The 21,453-nt window shown below is 43.7% G+C and overlaps 1 protein-coding gene across 2 annotated transcripts in view; it reads right to left on the reverse strand.

The window, feature by feature from the left end:
• The window catches only part of LOC104316875 (guanine nucleotide-binding protein G(q) subunit alpha), a 137,183-nt gene extending 116,340 nt beyond the window's left edge, over nucleotides 1-20,843 (reverse strand). For both annotated transcript variants that reach the window (XR_011323292.1, XM_069776697.1), the window contains exon 1: nucleotides 20,273-20,843. Coding sequence is in view for 1 of the 2 variants with exons in the window: in XM_069776697.1 (XP_069632798.1) it covers nucleotides 20,273-20,408 (136 nt within the window). In the remaining variant the exon portion in view is untranslated. The remainder of the gene's footprint in view (nucleotides 1-20,272) is intronic.
• Nucleotides 20,844-21,453: the final 610 nt, after the last annotated feature.

Below are 21,453 nucleotides of genomic sequence, written 5' to 3' on the forward strand. Positions count from 1 at the left end.
GAAAAGCAGGAAGCATCATCAAATAAAGGGAACAAAAACTATCGCATTCTCACCCTCAACCAAAAGGCAGTCTCAGCTTCCAATCCTGCCAGTTCTGCCTATTTACACACGTGCTTACTCACCCTATTCTGCCTGGGCTTCTAAATCAGGTCAATGGGCAAGTAAGTTAGGCACTCAAGTGCTTGCTGGCAGAGGACCCAGTTCTCTCCAGGAATCCTGCAATCTCTATGAACAGATTCTTCACCTACACAGTGTGGCATGATGAGGATGAACGTATGCAGTTGGGTGTGGAAGCCTGCTGAGAGCTGCAGTGTGAGAAGCCAGTAACTAAAGCAGCTAGATGTGCTGCAAATAAATTACTGAATTTCAGTGCCTTTAAACAGACATTTAAAGAGTGACAGGATCTTTCATATACACATTTAAAATATTAGTCAAAATTACTTCCAAATACCAGTATGACTGCATAGTTTAGACCAAATATAACAGCAGATTCAAACACATCTCACAATAAGGGTTTTTTTGGAACAAATGAACTACTGGCACCACCAAAAATATCAGTACCTGACTGTACGTGATAGAAAAGAATGAAAAGGAACTTCTATAAATAGCCACTTTTTATGGAATTGTAGCAAGAATATGTTCCCAAGGTATTTAAATGTGAAGCTTAGTTCAGACATTTAGTGGAGTATTGGATAAGACATGAAAATCTTACTACTCCTAGGCAAGCATTTCCAGTCCAACATAAACTAAAACCTGCCTCTTTGGTAGCTTTGGTACCTCAGTCTCTTTTCCATCTCAGCCTATAAGCTACATGATGTGCTAGAAGGGGAACAGCATCATCTGCAAGAGCAACATCTCCTGCCCCTCTCCTTCCCGCACCTGAAAATTTAGTTTCAGCATGACACTTATACAAATAAAAAAGCTAGTGTGTGAAGGTAAGATAATGGTCCACAAAGTCCTCAGCTGATGGCAAATTCCTTATCATTTAGAAACAGAACCATGCAGCAGGATCCAAACTGTAATGATTATTTTAAATCAGCCTGAATCATCATTTAGTTTGAGAACTGATAGTGAGTGCGGATTCATTAATTGATCCAGGAATAAAGCCTGGTGTCATTTCCAGCATTCTTCTGAAACATAACTCACAGAACTATAATTACAATGAGATTACTGTGAAGAGAAGAAGACTCATGATACTTATTGTTACAGAGATACCATTAGCTTAAGAATAAGAGGAAATACTCCTAGGTGACATTTATGTCACAACGTAGAATTGCAATAATCTGCATTATCACAAAAAATATCTACCTTGCTTGTGGATGGGCTTAAAGGGCTGCCTGAAATTCAGAACAAGATTACTGTGAAAGCAATAAACTTTGGAATTTGCATTATCAATTGGTCAACGAGGTCTTCTGCTTCAAAAATCTTGAGGAGAGAATCATCTTCCCCCCCTGTGAAAAGGGATTCATTAGTAAGGCAACTGAGTCAGAAGGGAGAATGGCAGGAAGGTAAAACGTTCATCTGCTACTGCAAACATAAATATAAAAATTCATTTCTAGACTTCCTCATTACAGTCTTCTCAATGAAGGAAACCTGAGATATTCCAAGGAACTACACCACAGAGCAAGATACACTGGAAAACTAGTAAGCTCACTACGCTTGGCTGCAGGAAGAGTGCACACCGAAAGCTCTAAGCTTTTCTCCACTTCTATTCCATAACATGGAACGGGTTTTGTCCGTTTTGTTTTCTGGGGGTTGTTTTGTTTTTTTTTTTTTTTTTTAAACATACCTTATTCTGCAGGGGGAGGGTAAGACCAGAAGACATATCTTTGTAGGAAGCAAAGGCCTTAGTACATTTAAAGCATTCTACTAAAAGAACAGACAAAAAGATAATCCAGCATTCAAATGGCTTTTGCCTTCCTTTCATTTATTGGTTTTCACAAAGAAAGAAAAGAAAATAGTATAGCCCCAAACAGCTGATTCAACTAATAGCCATTACTAGAATCATCTAAGGAGAGGCTGGGAAGGAACTTGCCATCATTTGCCTTTTCAGGTCAAGATGCAAAGAAATTCCACAGGTTGAGGGCTCAGAAGACTACTTAAAAAAAAAAAAAAAAAAAAAAAAAAGACACCCCACACAGGGTTATGAAAAAAGGAAAAAACAGAAGTCCATTTTTAGAAAATAACAGCAAAGAGCCAAACACAACCAACCACCTGATGGTTCTCACTTGCTGAGGTCCAGCCCTCCTCAAGGATTTCACTTTCTAGGTACCACAGGAGCACTGGGCAGCAGTTTTATATTAAAAGAGAGACCTACTGATGGGCGAAGGTTCCCATTCCAGTGCAGCCTAACAAATGTCCCATCCCTCCCAAACTGAACTGCACAACACATTTTTACCATAAGGCCACATCAATACCTTCATTCTTCCCTGTAGGACAGCAAACACACACAAAGCTAAGGTGTGTGTCACAGCCTCATGCTTCACTCTCCCAGACATCAGAGTCATCAGTGGACACCAAGGCAGCAGATGCTTTAAGATACTGGAGATGGGACGTTGGAGGCACTGCACCATGCCAGTCAGCCACAGGGTAGAGGCTTACCTTCAAACACTAGCTAGGAGGGGAGTTCCTAAAGAACGTAATAAAGCATGGGGAGTAGACTACCTGTTGCTTTGGAAGTGGGTGCCTGTCTGCACCTGAGCCTGTGTCCCTCCTTACCAACCCCACAAGTCCTCTAAGAGAAGCCACCAGCCCCTCTAGCAGGCATCTGCTCACTCCAGAGGGAAGTCCTGCCAGCTTTCATCTCTCCCAGGAGCCAAGGCAGGAGCCAGCTGCTCTGCCACTCCACCAGTTGGCCTGAGTATGGCACACCTACAGACTAGCAGCCTGTACACTTCTTCCTCACTCCCCACCCTTTTCACCTGACCTCAGAGAGTAACCTCAACTGGACAGACCGGCTGTTTTAAGAAGTTATTTGTATGTATTTTAGAATACACAAATTTGGTGCACAGTACCTTGTAGAGAGCCACTGGTCTTTTACACCTCTTTCTTTCATGGATGTACACAGCGAGGATTAACCCTCATCTCTGCAAATAATCTCCTGACTTTGCAGCACACTTCTGTTAGTGATGACTGTTGAGAGGGGAGAAGGGAGTTTTTCCTGCTCTTACTATTTTTATCTACAAACAATTTGTTTTGTGCAAAAGGATTTTGCTGGCACTAGACAGAGCATGTCTGAGCACTGGGCAAAACAACTGAATTTGTGACCACACCCAAGTGTCACTTATCAGGATGTTCTGGTACTGGTCTGGGCTTACATGCACAGCTAGCATCATGCACGTACTTCACACATGGTGCTATGACATTGCCAGAGTGCGTGTACCCAAGTTGGAGGGTTTCAGTCCTGCTGTGTCTACTCGGTTTATAATGATTTGCCAACCCCTGACACCACAATGGCCCTACTTTGCATAATGATGCTGACATCTCTGGGGATACTGACACTGGATCAGGCCTGGAGGCCCCTTAGCCTACAACCAACTGCTTGAAGCTACAACCTGCCTCAGTCCTGTAGATGTTCAGGGATCAGCTGAAAGACAGCCCTACACTACCCAAGACAGCCCACAACCCAGGGTTACAAGCTACTCTTCTGTCTTCCTCACCAGACAGACTTAAGCAAAAAAGGCAGCTACTCCCCCTCAAGGAGCATGCTGGCATACTGCCACTGGAAGACCTCCAAACTGCAGAACTAAGGTTTTCACTGATTTCCCCTCAGCTACCCAGACACAGTGGCCCAGGAGCATCTACAAAGATTCTTTATACACCCATACGCAACTGACAAGTGAGTGGCAGCATGGCGAAATGTGAATCCCATGGGATTCCCTCCACCCTAATTAAAGGCCTGAGTAAACCAGTGACACAGCTGATCTGTATCTGCAAGATGATGCTACAGCATAATCACTGTTTCACAGAATGACAAACTGGTGGTTGAGATTGGAAGGGACCTCTGGAGGTCAGCTGGTCCAACCCCCTGCTCAACCAGGGCCACCTACAGCCAGTTGCCCAGGACCATGTCCAGACAGCTTTGGAGTATCTCCAAGGAGGGAGACTCCACAGCCTCCCTGGGCAACCTGTGGCAGCGCTCAGACACCCTCACAGTGAAAAGCGTTTCCTTGTGCTCAGAGCGAACCTCTCAGTGTCTCAGTTTGTGCCCACTGCCTCTCGTCCTGTCAGCGGGCACCACTGAAAAGAGCCTGGCTCTGCCCTCTTTGCACCCTCCCTTCAGGTATTTATATAAATTGACGAGATCCCTCCCCAAGCCCGCTCTTCTCCAGACTTAATAGTCCCAGCTCCCTTGGTGTTTCCTCGTAGGAGAGATGTTCAGGTACCTTCATCACCTTAGGCACCTTTTGCTGGACCCTCTCCGAAAGCTCCATGCCTCCCTCTCCTGTACTGGGAAGCCTAACCTCAAACTCACTGCCCATCAGGCAGAATGAGAAGACATCTAAGTGCTCTACTAGACAAAGAAACTTTTCTTCCAGGGCATACAAGAACTCAGGCTGCATCTCTGTCAGTGCAGAGTCAAGTCCTGACCATGCTTCAGCTGTGTTAGTGCATGTCTGAAAATTATGCAAAAACCTGCTGGTCTCCACAGTTACATAAGACAACGCAGTAGTCCCACAGGCCTCAAATCCTCATCTTGGCAAGAAAGTCTGTCTGTGAAAGTTTGAAAGCTAGATGATGGTAAGTGGCAGAAGGTATCATGTAAGCATCCCAGACTCTTCCAACTGCAGTTAAGTCCTGGATCATCCACTTCCTCCTTGATAACAAGGAGCACTCAGCTTCTAAGCATAGACCCGGTCCCTCTGCAGAAGATGCAGAACTCCTTACAGCAGGCTTCTAAAGCCAGTGTTTCTCAAGGTGTAACCTGAAGCTGTTTTCATATTTCACAAAAGTGCTAAGCAGCTGCTGCCAGCATTCACCAAGCATTGACCCTTACACAGAAGCACCAGCATATAGTCATACAGTGCTTATAAGGTGGATGAGCCATGACCACTGTGCATGCAGTACACAGGAGAAGCCTGCAGGTACCCTGAGGCGTAAGCACAGGCAGCTGGGACAGCTATTCCATCAGAAGGCACTCTATTAGGATGCAAGCAAGTCTCTGCAAATAGATCAAGGGGCTTGCTCAACTTTATTTAACAGAAATAAAGACAACAAAATTGTACATGTGCCTAAAGTACACTCCATGAAACAAATCATAAATACCTAAACACCCCAGACTTACTATCCTGACACCCAGTTTGAACACTCTTGTTCCATACCAGAAAAAAACAGACCAACCTAGAGGTGAACTCCTGGACAGGTAAAGAATACACGACAGAGTTTTGTTCTGGGGACTAGTCACTGGATTTCTGTGGAAGATGGAGTTGCAGAGTTTGGACAGTCTTCCTTGTTAGAAAAGGAGGAAAAACATTCAGAGACATCAGAGACATTGTTGCACTACTGAAAGTGAAAAATGGCAGGGGGCGGGGGGAAGTGCACTTAACAGAAAAATCAAGATGAGATTAAAGTTAAATGAATAATCAAATTAAATGGAGAAATAAACTGTTTGTAGAAACGTTCTAGACACCTGGGTGATAAACCCAAAGAACTGCTAATATACAGATGTAGATTTGAAGAGGGAGGTATAACCAAAGCAAAGATTTATACAAGTTTAGTGATTAGCTTTTTTTATACTTCAGAATTGGCTTGCGGTCAGTGATCATGAATATTTTTGGTTTAAATTCTAATAGAGAAAAATTGACACAAAAGCTGGTGCTGTGGCAGATGACTAAGTCATAGCTAATGTGCACACAACCGAGTGGGGCTCCTTAAATATTTTTATGAAAAGGGAAGGAGGTATAATGTCCCAGGGCCATGTAACTGATGCTGACCATCTCAAGGAGATTAGCTCTGTATTTCTGCAAGTCTACAAATTGTTATTTCTAAACCAGAAAAGCACCACACAGAAACACTTCTTAATAAAAAGAACACGTGGCAAAACTACAGTCAAAAGTAACTGCAGGAGCATGTGATTACGACTCTATAGCATTTGCAATGAGTGAACAAAAGAAGTCTTAACACCGGCAGTAGAAGTACATTATAGGTACATTGTTTCATGAGAGCTGACAGAATTACAAGTGTAAATAACTGGATTTAGATTTAAAACAGGACAACTGGAAGTCATTTCAGAACACTGTACGAAATAGCCTAGAGAGCCTCAATTTTACAAAACAGAAATATGAAAAATAATAAAAGCAGCCTGGATAGGAGGGGAGGTAAAATGAGATAATTGGAACAGGTAAGCCAAAAATTTGGGAAATTTCACAAATTGTTAATAGAAAGGGTCAAATGACGAATTCTAGGGCTCCACATGAGACCTTTCCCCCTCCTCCCCGCATCGCAAAACATTTAAAACCACTTGGTCCCTCTCTAAACTGCTGCTGCAGAACACTTAGTATTTATTAACATAGAAGAAACATACATAATTTGCACACATTTCTGTTTTGTTTTTAGGGAAACACAGACTATATTTGCAATGACAACGAAAGAGTTTCCACTATAGCACTCACTTAAGATAAATGTTACAGAGGATTTACTAATGTTTACTAAAGAACATTGTCACTCAGCAGGTCCAGACACCCCTTAAAGACTTTTAAAAGGACTGGCTAGGAAGTCATCCTGCCTTGCAACTCTTGAAATACCACACAAAAAACCCCAAAGGATAGGAAAAGGGTGAGGGAAAGAGAATGCATACCAAGAGCTATGCAGTTACAACATTTCAGTTGGTTTGCTGTACAAAGTCAATCGTTTTGAGGAACTAGGCATCTGCTAAGCAACTGATCATACAACACACCAACAGAGTACACATTAAATGACAGTTTAAACAGTAAGTATTAAATTACATAGGTGGAAGTCCTCAACAGACACTGTCTTCCAAGCACAATCCCAGTGATACTAAGATTGGGGTAAGAAACTTAAATATCTTCAGCCACGAGATAGAATAAAAACGTAAAATTATTACTGAGAGTACTTGTGGGTGACAAAAGCTGTGGACTGCTAAGTTATGAAGAGGATATGATGCTGAAAAGTAATTAGAATAACTTGTAAAACAGAAAGAGGCAAAGGCTGTGCATCTGAATACTGTTATATGTAAGCCGGTCAAACAACGAATGAACCCACCCTGAAAAGGAATTATTTACAATAGTATTTGAGTTACAGCACATAGTCATCTAAACATGAATAGTTTTATGTCATGGCTCAGAACGCTGTTGCCTTGAACACACCTGTCCTGGTTTAACCCCAGCCAGCAACTAAGCACCACATAGCTGCTCACCCACTCCCCTCCTCAACTGGACAGGGGGAAAACATAACAAAAGGCCTGTGGGTCAAGATAAGGACAGAGAGCGATCACTCAACCTAATACCATCACAGGCAAACCAGACTCGACTTGGAGAAAATTAACTTAATTTATTACCAATCAAACCAGAGTAAGGTAACGAGAAATAAAACCAAATCTTAAAAAACCTTCCCCTCACCCCTCCTCTCTTCCCAGGCACAGCTTCACTCCTGAATTCTCTACCTAACCCCATCAGCAGTACAGGGGGACAGGGAATTGGGGTTGCAGTCAGTTCATCACACGTTATCTCTGTCGCTCCTTCCTCTTCAGGGGCAGGACTCATCACACTCTTCCCCTGCTCCAGCGTGGGGTCCCTCCCACAGGAGACAGTCCTCCAAGAACCTCTCCAACGTGGGTCCTTCCCATGGGCTGCAGTTCTTCACAAACTGCTCCAGCATGGGTCCCTTCCATGGGGTGCAGTCCTTCAGACATAGACTGCTCCAGTGTGGGTCCCCCACGGGGTCACAACCTACTCCAGTGTGGGCTCCTCTCTCCACAGTTCCACATGTCCTGCCAGCAGCCTGCTCCAGTGTGGGCTTCCCATGGGGTCACAGCCCCCTTCAGCCATCCACCTGCTCCGGCATGGGGTCCTCCAAGGGCTGCAGGTGGATATCTGCTCCACCATGGACCAACATGGGCCTGAGGGGGACAGCCTGCCTCACCATGGTCTTCCCCACAGGCTGCAGGGGAATCTCTGCTCCCATGCCTGGAGCACCTCCTCCCCTCCTTCTTCACTGACCTTGGTGTCTGCAGGGCTGTCTCTCTTGCATGTTCTCAATCCTCTCCCCAGCTGCAGTTTCTGTGCCGTGGCAACTTTTTTCCCGTTATCCCAGAGGTGCTACCACTGTCACTGATGGGCTCGGTCTTGCAGAAGCTTCTGGCATCTTCTCACAGAAGCCACCCCTGTAACCCCCCTGCTACCAAAACCTTGCCACAAAAACCCAATACAACACCTCAACAGAGGTACCCCAACTAGTAGATGAGAAATTTTACTCCCGTACCTGTAATTAAAATTATATACACATCAGTGTTCAATTCTCATTGTTTATATTTCAGTAATGATGTTGAAGAGGTAGAAAGGAGTTCAAAGACAGCTACACAAATGATTAAAGGATTAGAAAATCCACCCTACAGTTACAGAGTTAGGACTGAACTATGAACCATCCAGACTGAGTTACAAACATGAAATATTGTAATATTTTATTTTTGTCCTTGAAGTTGTTAATAAAGGTAATGTTCAAGAAGATTAATTAAACCATGAGTAGTGTAGTTATTTTATTTCTTCATCTAGTGTCAGAAAATAAATACCACAATAAACAAACACGTTATCAGACAGGTTGCTGGCATTTTGTGGAACAGCCATATATTTTGGTTCAAAAAACACCCCACCACAAAAAAAACACACAAGCAAGCCTGAGAGCTAGGTAGCACAGTGATATATACAACTGATGTCACTATACTCAAACTACTAGAGTGGTAGGTTGAAATACTGTTTTAAAGAAAACAGATATACTAAATCAACAAATAAACATTTGTCCTGCTTATGGCTCTGTTCTGACCAGTTCACCTGGAGTTTTGGCTGTGTGCACATAAAAAAAACCTTGCAAAGAAATGGGAAGGTATTAGAGAATTGCATGTCACTATGCAGAGGTAACTTGGTATCACATAAACAAGACATATAAAACACATAGGCATGGAAGGTGGTGGTTTCTCCAGCTATACATTATTCCAGAAAATATTGTCACTCCTTGGAGATACAAACAACTAAAATATAAAGCAAAGGCATTAAAAAGTACTATCACTGTGGGTTTTTTCCTCTTTTTTAAGCTATTCCAACTTAAGAATGTGCCCTAAAGGCTTGACGAGTCATATATAAGGTAACTTTGCATAATTACCAAGAAAAACCCACCTTATTTTGCATTTTTAAAGACCAAAAGCCATATATCTCCTCCTGCTTTACTGTAAACCAAAAAAGTCTGTAAATCAAAAGATTCAGCCAAAGTATTTTCTGAGAATAACCAAATGAAAACTGCACTAATAAAACTAACATGGTTGTAAATATAAAAAAAAAACCCAAACCAAAAACAAAACAAAAAACCCCAAAACAACAGGCACAAGAATGCCATTACCCAGAGAATGCTTGTGTCAGAAAGTTCTCCAAGGAAAACAATTTAAAGGCATACATGCTAACTTCACTGCTCAATGTCAGAGGTTTGCATTTGTCATTGGGAGTACAGCCACAATTAAGTTATTAGCAAATTCTGTTCATGTTGTTTATCTGGTTTTGGTTCAAAGGCTAAAATCTTTAGAGATTATCATAAGTCTAGTTCTTAAACCTAACCAGAGTAAGTAATTAATAGTAGCATATTACTCTGTTGTACAGCCAAACACAGAACAAACCCACAGTGAATCAGAATTCATTATTATCATGTCTTGCAGATAAGACACAAGAATGAATGGAATTAAGTAAATAAACCCCAAGAGAACAAAAATTAGTCTGGACAAAGAATGTTTCTAGATTCCTATGATCACAGATGGTATTAAAAGCCAAGCTTAAATGATTACAAGCCAAAAGTAAAATATTACTGATGCTAAAATCAGAATTAGATCAAACATGCTATTAGTCAATTTACTTAAATTCCCCTGAATGAATCTCTTGGGGTTTTTTCGTAGAAAATACTCGATTTTACATTTTGATGAAAGCAAATTTACACCTAAATTGTCCATTTTGCCCTTCTATGAAATCAGTTGCTAAACCAGAAGAAACAGTCATCTAAGCAAAATCCATCTTCTCATGGATCAGAGTAAATGTTTATTATCTCCTTCAGTTTATTTACCATTTCAATGCTCAGATAAAGATAGACCATGAGGAAACTGAACACAGTACAGAAAATCTCATGCTATTTCTTCTCAACATTCTCTTCTCACCAAGAAAAACAAAAGTATGTTTAGGTGCATTTTCAGAGGGAAAAAAAAAAGCATTGTTCCTTTCAGCAATCAGGTTGGGAAGAGGTATAATATCTTTAATTCGAGGAAATTACTTATTACCAAAGCACTGTAATCATAGAATCTCAGAATAATTTGGGTTGGAAGGGACCTTCAAAGATCATCTAGTCCAACCCCTCTGCCACAGGCAGGGACATCTTTCACAAGACCAGGTTGCTCAAAGCCCTGTCCAACCTGACCTTAAACACTGCCAGGGATGGGGCACCCACAGCTTCTCTGGGCAACTTGTTCCAGTGCCTCACCACCCTCACTGTAAAAAGTTTCTTCCCTGTGTCCAGTCTAAATCTACCCCCTTTCAGTTTAAAACCACTGCCCCTTGTTCTATCACTACAGACCCCGGTAAGAAGTCCCTCTCCACCTTTCTTATACACCCTTTGTATATTAAAAGGCTGCAACAAGGTCTCCCTGGAGCCTTCTCTTCTCCAGGCTGAACAACCCCAACTCTCTCAACCTTTCCTCGTAGGACAGGTGTTCCATACCTCTGACCATTTTTGTGGCCCTCCTCTCAACCCGCTCAACAGGTCCATGTGTTTCTTGTACTGGGGACCCCAGAGCTGAACACACACAGTACTCCAGGTGGGGTCTCACTAAAGTGGAGTAGATGGGGAGAATCACCTCCCTCAACCTGCTGGCCATGCCTCTTTTGATGCAGCCCAGGATGCGGTTGGCTTTGTGGGCTGTGAGTGCACACTGTTGGCTCATGACCAATTCTTCATTCACCAGTATCCCCAAGTCCTTCTCCACAGGGCTGCTTTAAATACCTTCATCCCCCAGTCTGTACTGATGTCGGAGATTGCCCTGACCCAGGGGCAATGCACCCAGGACCTTTCGCTTGGCCTTGTTGGACTTCACGAAGTTTGTGCAGGCCCACCTCTCTAGGCTGTCAAGGTCCCTCTGGATGGCATCCCTTCCCTCCAGTGTACCAATTGCACCACTCAGCTTGGTGTCATGTGGAAATCTGCTGAGGGTGCAACTCAGTCCCACTGTCTTTGTCATAATGAAGACACTAAACCATACGATCCCTTTAGGGACACCACTCATTACTGTTTCCACTTGGACACTGAGCCATTGGCCATAACTCTTTGGATGCAGCCATCACGCCAATTCCTTATCCATCTAACAGTCCGTCCATCAAACCCATCTCTCTCCAATTTAGCAGTAAGAATGTTGTGGGGGACCATACCAAAGGCCTTACAGAAACCTAGATAGATGATATAGCTCTTCCTTTGTCCACTGATGCAGTTACTCCATCACAGAAGGCCACTAGACTAGTCAGGCACAATTTGCCCTTTGTGAAGCTATGTTCACTGTGTCTAATCACCTCCCTGTCTTCTGTATGTTTCAAACTATCCTCCAAGAGGATCTGGTCCACAATCTTAAGGCTAAGGCTATGTTATAGCCCAAGTTCTGGTGTTGCCAAAGATGTTTCCCCATCTTGGCAGATTAAAAACAGTTTCACATATCAGAAGTGTTTCTCGTGAGTGGTTTACACTAAATCCTTTTGGCATGACATGCAACACCTTGCCCCCCCCCCCCCCTTCACTTAAAAGAAGACTTGATGGATTAGGGGAATGGTAATGAGATAAAGGGACTTTGATCTCTAAATCTCTCTTTTAATAATGGGCCAAGTCAGCAGTGTTCAAAAGTCAGTCAGACAGCTGCTTGGTGGCCTGTGCTCTGAGATAAGCTACCAACCTCATCAATTGTTAATGATGACCAGGTGCATACATCATAACCACCCCTAATAAAAACTGGCAGCCTCAGGACAGGAGAGATTTAATTGACACAAAGATTGTCACCCTTTTTGAAAAGGTTCCATCAACACACAAACAAGAAAGGAAAAGGAGCAAAAGAGAATTAAACCACAGCTATTCAAATATATGTGTAAGACCATGTGTTTTATTCTTTGGGCTTTTTTCCCCAGCACAACCATACAGTGTCTCAGTTTCCGGGCTATTATTTCCTTTTTACAAACAAACAAAAAAAGAAATAGAAATTAGAAGTATTCTAAGAATCTTCATTTTCTCTCCTAAAAGATCAACTGAGTTAAAGAAAATTATGCTCATAACAAAGGGGTATTTTGGGGTTGGTTGGTTTGTTTTTTTTTTAAATTGTTCCTTTTTGCAAACCACCTTTGAAAGGTTTTCACTATCAACATAAACGTTGATTCAACACCATCTAGACAACACACTCTGAACAGGCAAACATCAAATCATCCAAGTACCTGAATGCCTGTATAAGAACCTGTTGGAGACACACGAACAGTGCCTTTAGTTTTCAGCATTTAATTTCCATTGCTTTTACTGCTCTGGTCTATGAGATGAAGTGGCACATACAGGGCTTAGTAAATCCAGTATTACAGTAAAATAAATGTTCCATACTTGATCCTCAGTTTTCCAATCCTGAGCAGTTCCTAAAAGCGCAAGGAATGATGGCATCTTTGCCAACTTCTATGCATTTGAGTTCTTCTGGCCTTGTAAGTTAGCAGTTGCTGCTACAGAAACGTTCTGTTTGACTTTCTGGCTGACTCCATTCACCCAGAAACATGGGCTGGAATAGCTTTCCGCATACTTTTCCAACATTCTCCAACATGAGCAAGATAATTAACATTAACATTGAAGACTTAAAGAGTTAAAAACTCTCCTGTGATGGGTTTATAGAACAAGTAGAGAAAAGCAACTTTCTTCAACTTACAGAAATGTTCTCACTCAGTACAAGGATTCTTGCCAATTATCTAGTTTCTTTTGAGTTTGCAGCTGGTAAAGCAATGAACTAGCCAAGGAACAAGAAGCAATATGCTAGCAGCCAGTGAGCACATAGCTCAAGTACAGTGACAGACATAATAACAAGACTAGGCAGTAATGTATATTCTGTGCCATAAGAGAAAATACTGTGAAATCTAAAATATTTTTTCCTAATGGAGAGTTTCAAAACATACCTAAGATGTTCATTACATAGTACCTCAGTTTATAAAACTATGATCAAGAAAGGGATTTCTTTTGGTTGATTTCATGGCTATATCATAACTAAAGCAGTAATTTCTAACCTCTTGATTCCTGTTTACTGAAAGAATCTCTAACAGGTTCGGTTTCCATCACATCCAGTTACACCAAATTCCGACAGAATAGTAAATCTGAGCTCTTACCTTGGATTTAACTCGAAGGTGGCTAACCCCATCTGGAAACAACCCCTTCTGATCCATGTTTGCTGATACCTATTAAGATTAGAGCTGTATTCTCAGTTAACTTCAAAAAAGTTAAGGACCTAACTGCATTATCTCTTCAGAGAATAATTTGGGGGGGGGGGGGGGGGGAACCAAACCCATATTTCAAATGTTGACTACCCTTTCCACAATTTCCCTTGAGGAAAACCAAATCCTCCTTCAACTGACATTTGATAGCTGGGGCTGAGTCCCAAAGCATTTTGACAAGAACCACCATGGTGGCATTCTCCTCGATAAAAAAACAAAAGGCACAGATAATCAGCAAGGACAGGACCTTCAGAAGACACTTAGCCCATCTATTTGCTCCAGGACAAAACTAGACCCAGACCCTACACAAAATTGTCTAGTGTCCTTCCTAACAGATGCTTCTTTCACACACAGAGCAGGTCAACCTAACTTGCAAACAACATAGCTCCGAGATGAAGGTGTCAATACACAGCTCAGCTGTGCTGAGGCAACAGTGATACGCCTCCATCTTTTTTCAGTTTACTGAATCACTAGGGGCTTCCACTTTCAGAAACTTCCTGATGTTCTGTTGCTTTATTCAAGCTATGTACATGTTGCACACCACCTCCTCTTCAGACGACTATGAGCTGAACCACCACAGTGGGGCTTGCCTAAATCGCACCGTTCATATCAGTAGTTTGCTGGATGATTCTGCCTGAAGACATCAACAAAGGAGGAATCTTGTTTTATGGGGTTTACTTTTGTTTCTGGAATAGCCACACCACCTTCTCAAATGCAGAATGAAATCAACAGCAGCACTTTTCTGTTAGCAATTGCATCTGCACAGGGGTTCTGGGATAAAACTGTAGAATACAGTTAAACACTAAACATAGTGTGCAAATTAAGTAGTTTGATTATTCCATGCCATTTGTCCTTTGAAAACCCACAAACCTGTAGACAATCACTATTCAGTTTAGTCTCTGTATCAACATTACTGATTGGGGGAACAATGTGATTTCAGAACATTTAAGATTTAATCTTTAATTTAGCTTGAAAAAACTTTTGTGCTGTTCCTGGAACTCTCCCAGTAACTTTCTAAACTTTTAACTTCTAAAACCGTGGTATCTCTTAAGACTTGTGCCCTCCAGTGTTAATGCATCTAACTTCCTTGCACAGAGTTAACAATACTTAAAGCCTGCTGCATGTTTCCTTCTCTGACGCTAAGAACACCGCATCTATTGCTTCCTAGTATTTCCTATGTTCCAGTTCTTCCTCGGCTTCGTACTGCTTTCCTGCTCTTTGTTCTTGCCAGTCAGAGGTTTTATAATTAAAGTAAATAAAAGGTGAATGCTGAAAAACTTCCATAATTTTATTAATAAACAGCTGTTCATACATAGTAGCATTTGAGTGCAAGAACAGACTCTTCCCAAGTCTTACACCATTCAGCAGGGCAAGAAAAAATGCTCAGTGTTTATAGCATTCTATTACTGCAACAAAGCTAATTACCATTAATCACACATCTACCTTATAACGTTATTTCACACCTTCCTGGGATTAATTTTGCAGAGATTGTCATATTATTTCAAAAGAAATGCTTTCCCCTATGAAACTGCTGCTGCCATTATACACCAACAAAAATAATTTGAAGCAGCTAAAAAAGCAGAATTATTTCTTAATTTTGCAGCATACACTCAAATGTCCATTCTAAAGAGATTCTTCTGCTCAGCATATACTTTTCCCTCCTGCACTAATTCAATATTGTCTATGTAAAATACAAATGTGGGGTCACTTGGATCTTTGACATATGAATAAACTTAAATTAGTCAGAATTCTTTGACTATTCAGGCCCTCACCTAGCTCCTATTAATTCCAGTGGGTTTGGATCACTCCTAAAGAAGTAAAACCAAAACAGCAACAAACCCTTTTAAATGGCTACAAACAAAATATCCCTTTGTGATGCACTAAAATAAACAAATATATTCTTAAATACATTCTAAATATATGTTCTTCATATGTTATCACACTGACAGCCAGATGATGATTTGTGTTTTCTTAAAAAAAACCAAAACAAAAAAAACCCACACACCAAAAAACCAACCCCAAAAGGTATTTTTATATATGGACATATATACCTATATAAGAATACATCAAGGTGTTTTGCATCCAGAATGAAATTATATTTCCTTAGAAACAGCTTCTACTAAATATGAAATATTTACCAATCTAGTCACAACACGTACCAAGATGTACATTAACTATTTGTTCATTTTACAGTTCTAAATATGTACTGTGGTAACTACCTAAAATTATTTGAAAGTGTTGAGTGTGAGTAGGACAGACCAATACAAATACAAGTTACAGGAAAAATAAGGAAGCTTGCTTGTTTCTCTAACTGAAAAAAGAGTTATATAAGACCAGTGTACTCCACTGTTGGCTTAATGGACCCACTTCCTCTTCAACTTGCCTACAGAAAGTTTAAGTCTTTGCTAATTCACCAAGTTCTGCATGTAAATCTTTAATTTGGCTGACACAGGTATAATAAAACAAATGCATATATATCCTGCATGCTTGCTGGATATTCACCTTATGTTCAAAAGCATCTTTCCACGTACGACTGGTTGCCATTCACGCTAATTCAAATGGCTTATCTTCAACCTGTTTCCTTTGGTAACCCATACAGAAAAAAAGGACACTCACATTGTGCAACTCTCTTCACCGACACATCTGCTATCTCAAACACAAGAAACACCTAGCCCTTAAAAACCCATGTTCTGCACATGACACAATACCAGCAAGTATGCCACAAAACAGCAAATGCTGTCACACACCTCCAGTACTTTATTTGACCAAGGTTTATAGATGTGTAGGCATAGTCAGCCAGCTAACACGATACTGCCAGATTATTTTCTTAGATGGTCAAGGCATTTCCCACTGAGGAAATAGCGTCTAATATAAATATATAGAGTGTGCAGGCAGAGTATGTCCAGGATTGAAGGTTTGTGGCTACAATCTATCACACAGGCCCAAATGCTGCTTTCTGAGACCATACAAAATTTCCATGGACAACAGACAAAATGATATACATAAGAACTAGAGCACATGGCTCTTTCTACTTAACACTAAATATGTACATACATGCTTAAAATACAGGCATGAGGAATACTGTACATTTTGTTTGGCATATACCAATATAAAACATAAAAACACCTCTTTTTTTCCAATTATAAAAACAATGTAAGTGTTTTTACAGCTAACGGCAAACAATGGATGAATATTAACAACTGTAAGCTCTGGAGAACAATCATAGGGTTTTCAAAGTGTTCAGCAGTAATGAAATCCAGAAGAATTTGGAAAATACATGACATTAAAACCAAATTCAGTGGAAGACTGAATTTGTTCCAAAGTGCCTTAAAACATTACAGCTAAGCTGTGCTAGCCGAACTACTACCATGTAATATGCTTCAGTGTGTATTTCTGAATTCTGGCTTTTCAGAATTACAACAGAAAAAAATACTTTGTCCTGTTCTAATCTGTCCCCAAAATAAAGCAATTATGTACAATAAAGTACCTAAAAGTGGTATTTTAATGTTTAATCACAGAGAGTTTATTTTTAAACTAATACTAATTAAAAATAATCTTATCACGCAGTAAAAGTTTCCCATAAATTACTTAGTATTTTAAATTCTTTAATCCCATGAAAAGTAAAAAGATATCATTATTAATACACTAAGAGGGCATACCAAGCACACTGTGTGTGTCACACAGTAACAGGAGGAAATTACCCCACTTCACAAGGAAGTACTGTATCTTTCAGAAGATAAGGGGGAAAAAACCTTCTCTTCTGATCCAAAAATGTGATTTTTTTTTTCCCCTTATATTTGCTACATACGTGCATTTGTATGTCTGTCTGTCTTATTTTTAAACAAATATAAGAAAAGAATCAGGCACAGATATGCTTATTTGTGCCTTAAAACCTTCTGAGTCAGTAGTACCTTTCCCTTTGTGCTGGCAACAAGTCTGGAGAACATGCACACTCAATTAATGTGGCTCAGCTTAAACTGCGCTAGTACTCTCCTTATGAGCCAAAAGATATGCCTCAGTCCCATACTGAAAAGCCTTTAAGCCTCTTAGGCTTTTAAGTCCCGCAGTGCTTTACGAAGTGGGACTGAGAAGTTGGCGCTTCTGGGGAAAAAAAAAAAAAAAGAAAGAAAAAACCCAAACCAAACACATTTGCCTATGTTTACATAAAATAAAATTAATCAACACTAGTAATTCAAGGTTTGAGGGGGAAAGACATGTAATGGGACAGTAAAGGTCTATTCACTTTTTTTAAAGAAAGATGACTTTAACCAATTTCAGGTGGTTTTTGTGCTACCAGCCTCATTGTTTTTGCTGACTATTTTTCTATTCTGAAATGGTTTTGTCTGTCTCATAACCATGTGAATGACCCACACAAATAACACAAACTTAATAACCGAGCAACTGCCTATGCTGGGGAAGCAGTGAGAGTGACTAAAAAAAACAAAAGTGCTGTCAGATACCTAAAATAAACCCACTAATAAAAAAAAATTTCCTCACAATTTGTTTATACATTGAAACTTGAATCTCCACCCAATCTCATGACTCCAACAGTGATTGACCACTATACTGCGTTTTACAAGATGAGATCCTGAAGTGTTAATCCAAACAGCTGCACATGCACATGCACTTTCAGTCAAACATATGACAGCGGCTGACAAAGCAAAAGACCAAAAATCTGTGCAGAGTAACAACTTCTGTACTGGTTTCATTACCCCTTTTGGTCTCTAGTACATCATGCTTACACCTTCACAAGCATGTCAGAACTCTTGGTTTGCACTGATGATGATGAATGCAAAAACCTTTCATACAGGCACTCGACAGTTTTCCCCAATGCCTTCTACAGGTTGGCTTTTCCCCTCCTCTCCCTCAAGTCACCGCATACCATTTGGTCCAAAGCGATGGCACTGCTGGACCCCAATCTACCACCACCCACCCCTATGCTTCACATTACCAGTGGGAGGACCTTGCAAAGCAGTACAAGCTCTGAATTACTGATCGCAGAAGTGGATCTCCAAACTCCTCTGGGTAATACACATTGGTCTCACTCAGTGAATTTCATACATTTTTTAAAAACTTGGGAGAAGCCTCTAGCACTACTGTAAGAAAAATCAGGAAAATACAGAAACAACTTGGACCTGAGTAACAAGTCAAATATGCCAAGTACCTCTCCTGAAGCGAATGTATATCATTAAGTAAATATACTTAAACACGCATAAAATTAAACAAAGGCAAGCTATCCATCCCCTATTTTATCTTCTTTGTGAGTCTTGAAACAGTCACAATATGCACTTCCATAAACCAAGATCAGACCAAAAGGAGACAGAACGTTAATACTGGGAGAGCTGCATCTGTCCACACCACTCCCTTCCCAAACGCCAGTTAAGGATCCCAACACCTTTCTCCACACCCAGAAGACAAGCTGCAGGAAATAGCATATGCATATAAGAAGCACTAAAATGTATTCCGATTTTTCCTTTCAACTCTCCTTACCTCATGGAAAAGGCAGTTTACTGCGCCAGTGTAAATCACTACTTTCACATACATGACGGAAGACAAAAATCCACTTGGAACATCCCCGCTCATCCACACACCAGAAAGTGGTGCAGACATATTTCAAGGCCTGCTAGTCCCGGGCAGAAACCGTAAGACCACAGGAACTACACGATATAGTAGAGCACGCTGGATACGGACAGACGTGTTTTAATTCAAAAGGCTTATTTTAACACAAGCCAAATTTCTATTAGATAAACATTGCCTCTGCATACTTGCGGCTCTAAAACAACAACCTCTGTTTTAATTAAAGAGAAATGACACAATAGATTTTATTTCCTGACCAGTGGGTGGATTCTGAACATATTAAAGATCCCGTCACCCTCCTGCATACTTCAGGGTACTCCTCAGCTTTGCATCTGCATGTAGGGCTTTAGGGTTCCGTTTTCGTTCTAAAAACCGGTCTACAATCTGAGCTTAAGCCCCTTATCCCAGTTTACCTCATTAAATAAAAATCACCATAAAAAAATGCAACCAGTGAGCCAAGAGCCTTCCCGAGGCCCGCAGAACAATGCAGATACTAAACCCGCCACCATCGCGCCGCACAGCATCTCCCCCTGCGAGTCCCTTCGTTAATCCGCTTCCTTGCCATCGGTCTCCCACCCGCCCCACCGCCGACATTTGCCCCCCGCCCCGCACCCCCTCACTCACCCGCCATCCCTCCCCCTCTCCATTTTGGAAGGCCGTCCCCCCTCCACTGCGAGCCCACCCGCAGGCGCCGCAGCCGCTCGCCCCGCCGCCGGCCATGCCCGCGGGCGAGCGCACACGCCCCGCCGCGGCGGGGGCACGGCCTGCGCTTCCCCGCGGCGGAGTCCAGCCGGCCCCGCCGCCGCCGCCGCCGCGGCCCCGCCGCCGGCTGCCTCGGCCCCACCACGTAACCCGCCGGCCGGAGGGAGCCCGGGGCGGCGGCAGCGGTGATGCCCTGGGCTGCAGCCCCGGCGGCACGCGTGCCGGCGGCGGCCAGTGGCGAGGCGGCCGGGCCGGGCCGGGCCGGGCCGAGCCGGGCGGCGGCGGCAGCCCGCACTCACCCAGCAGCAGCAGCTTCAGCTCCCGGCGGGCGTCCCGCTTGTCCCGGCGCAGCTGCCGCTCGATCTCGTCGTTGATCCGCCGGGCTTCCTTGGCTTCCTCACTCAGGCAGCACGCCATGATGGACTCCAGAGTCATTCTTCCTAACTGGTTCAGACACAACCCCCGCTCCCCCTAAAATCGCACGCACACTCACACACTCGCACCCCGCCGCCGCACCGGCCCCGGGGGGCACAGGCGCTCTCTGCCCCGGGAGCCCCCGCCGGGCGCCGCAGGGCAAGCGCAGGCAGCTGCCTCGATGCCACAGAGGGGCGAGAAGAAAGAGGCAGGGCCGCTGGCGGCGCGGATCCCCGCTCCGTGCCGCTGACACCCGCCGCTGCCAACTCCTCCTCTCCTCTAAATCATGCACCAAACAACATGGAAACATCCACCGCGGCGGCAGCAGCGCTACCCAGCCGAGCCGAGCCGAGCCGCTCGCCACCGCCGCCCCTCGCCCTGCTGCTCCCCTTCCCTCGCCGCCGCCCGCAGCCAACGCGGTCCCCGAGTGTCCCTGGCGGACGACACCCCCACCGCGCTCCGACGCGACCACCCCACCCCCCCGTGGAAATGCTAATGCCCGCTAATCCCTCCCCCCCTCCGCACACACATTTCCCTGCCGCTCCCCGTGCCCTGGAGCGGGAGCCCAGCTCCTGCGGAGTGGGCCGGCCCGCCGCTGCCCGGCGACCTTCGGCGCTCGCCCGGCGGGAAGCGCTTCCTCACGGCCGACCCTCCTTCCCGGCGGGGCGGCCGCTCGCCCCTCTGGCGGGGAGAGCCGCTGCCGGAGAGCTGCCGCGGCTCGCCCCTGCCCTGCCAGCAAGGGCGAGAGAGGGCGAGGAAGAGGAGGCAAATAGGCAGGCAGGGGCCGGGCGAGCCCGGCTTTTCAATGGCTCGGCTCCGCGGGCGTGGCGAGGCAGAAATATGGCGGACCGTCGCTCCCGCCGCCTCTCCCGCTCTCCCCCCCCGCGCCGCCGCCCGCCGGGGGCGAGCGGCCGGGCGGGCCGCGCTCCCGCCCCCGCGGGATGCCGCCCCCCGCCCCCCCCGGCCGGGCCCGGCGCCCCAAGGCCGCCCCCGCCCGCCCGGCGGCGACGGCGGAGGGCAGGGGAGGGGAGGGGAGGGGAGGTGGGGGGGAAGCGAGCGGGCGGTT

This window comes from Haliaeetus albicilla, chromosome Z, assembly GCF_947461875.1.
Source record: "Haliaeetus albicilla chromosome Z, bHalAlb1.1, whole genome shotgun sequence".
Taxonomy (NCBI): Eukaryota; Metazoa; Chordata; class Aves; order Accipitriformes; family Accipitridae; genus Haliaeetus; species Haliaeetus albicilla.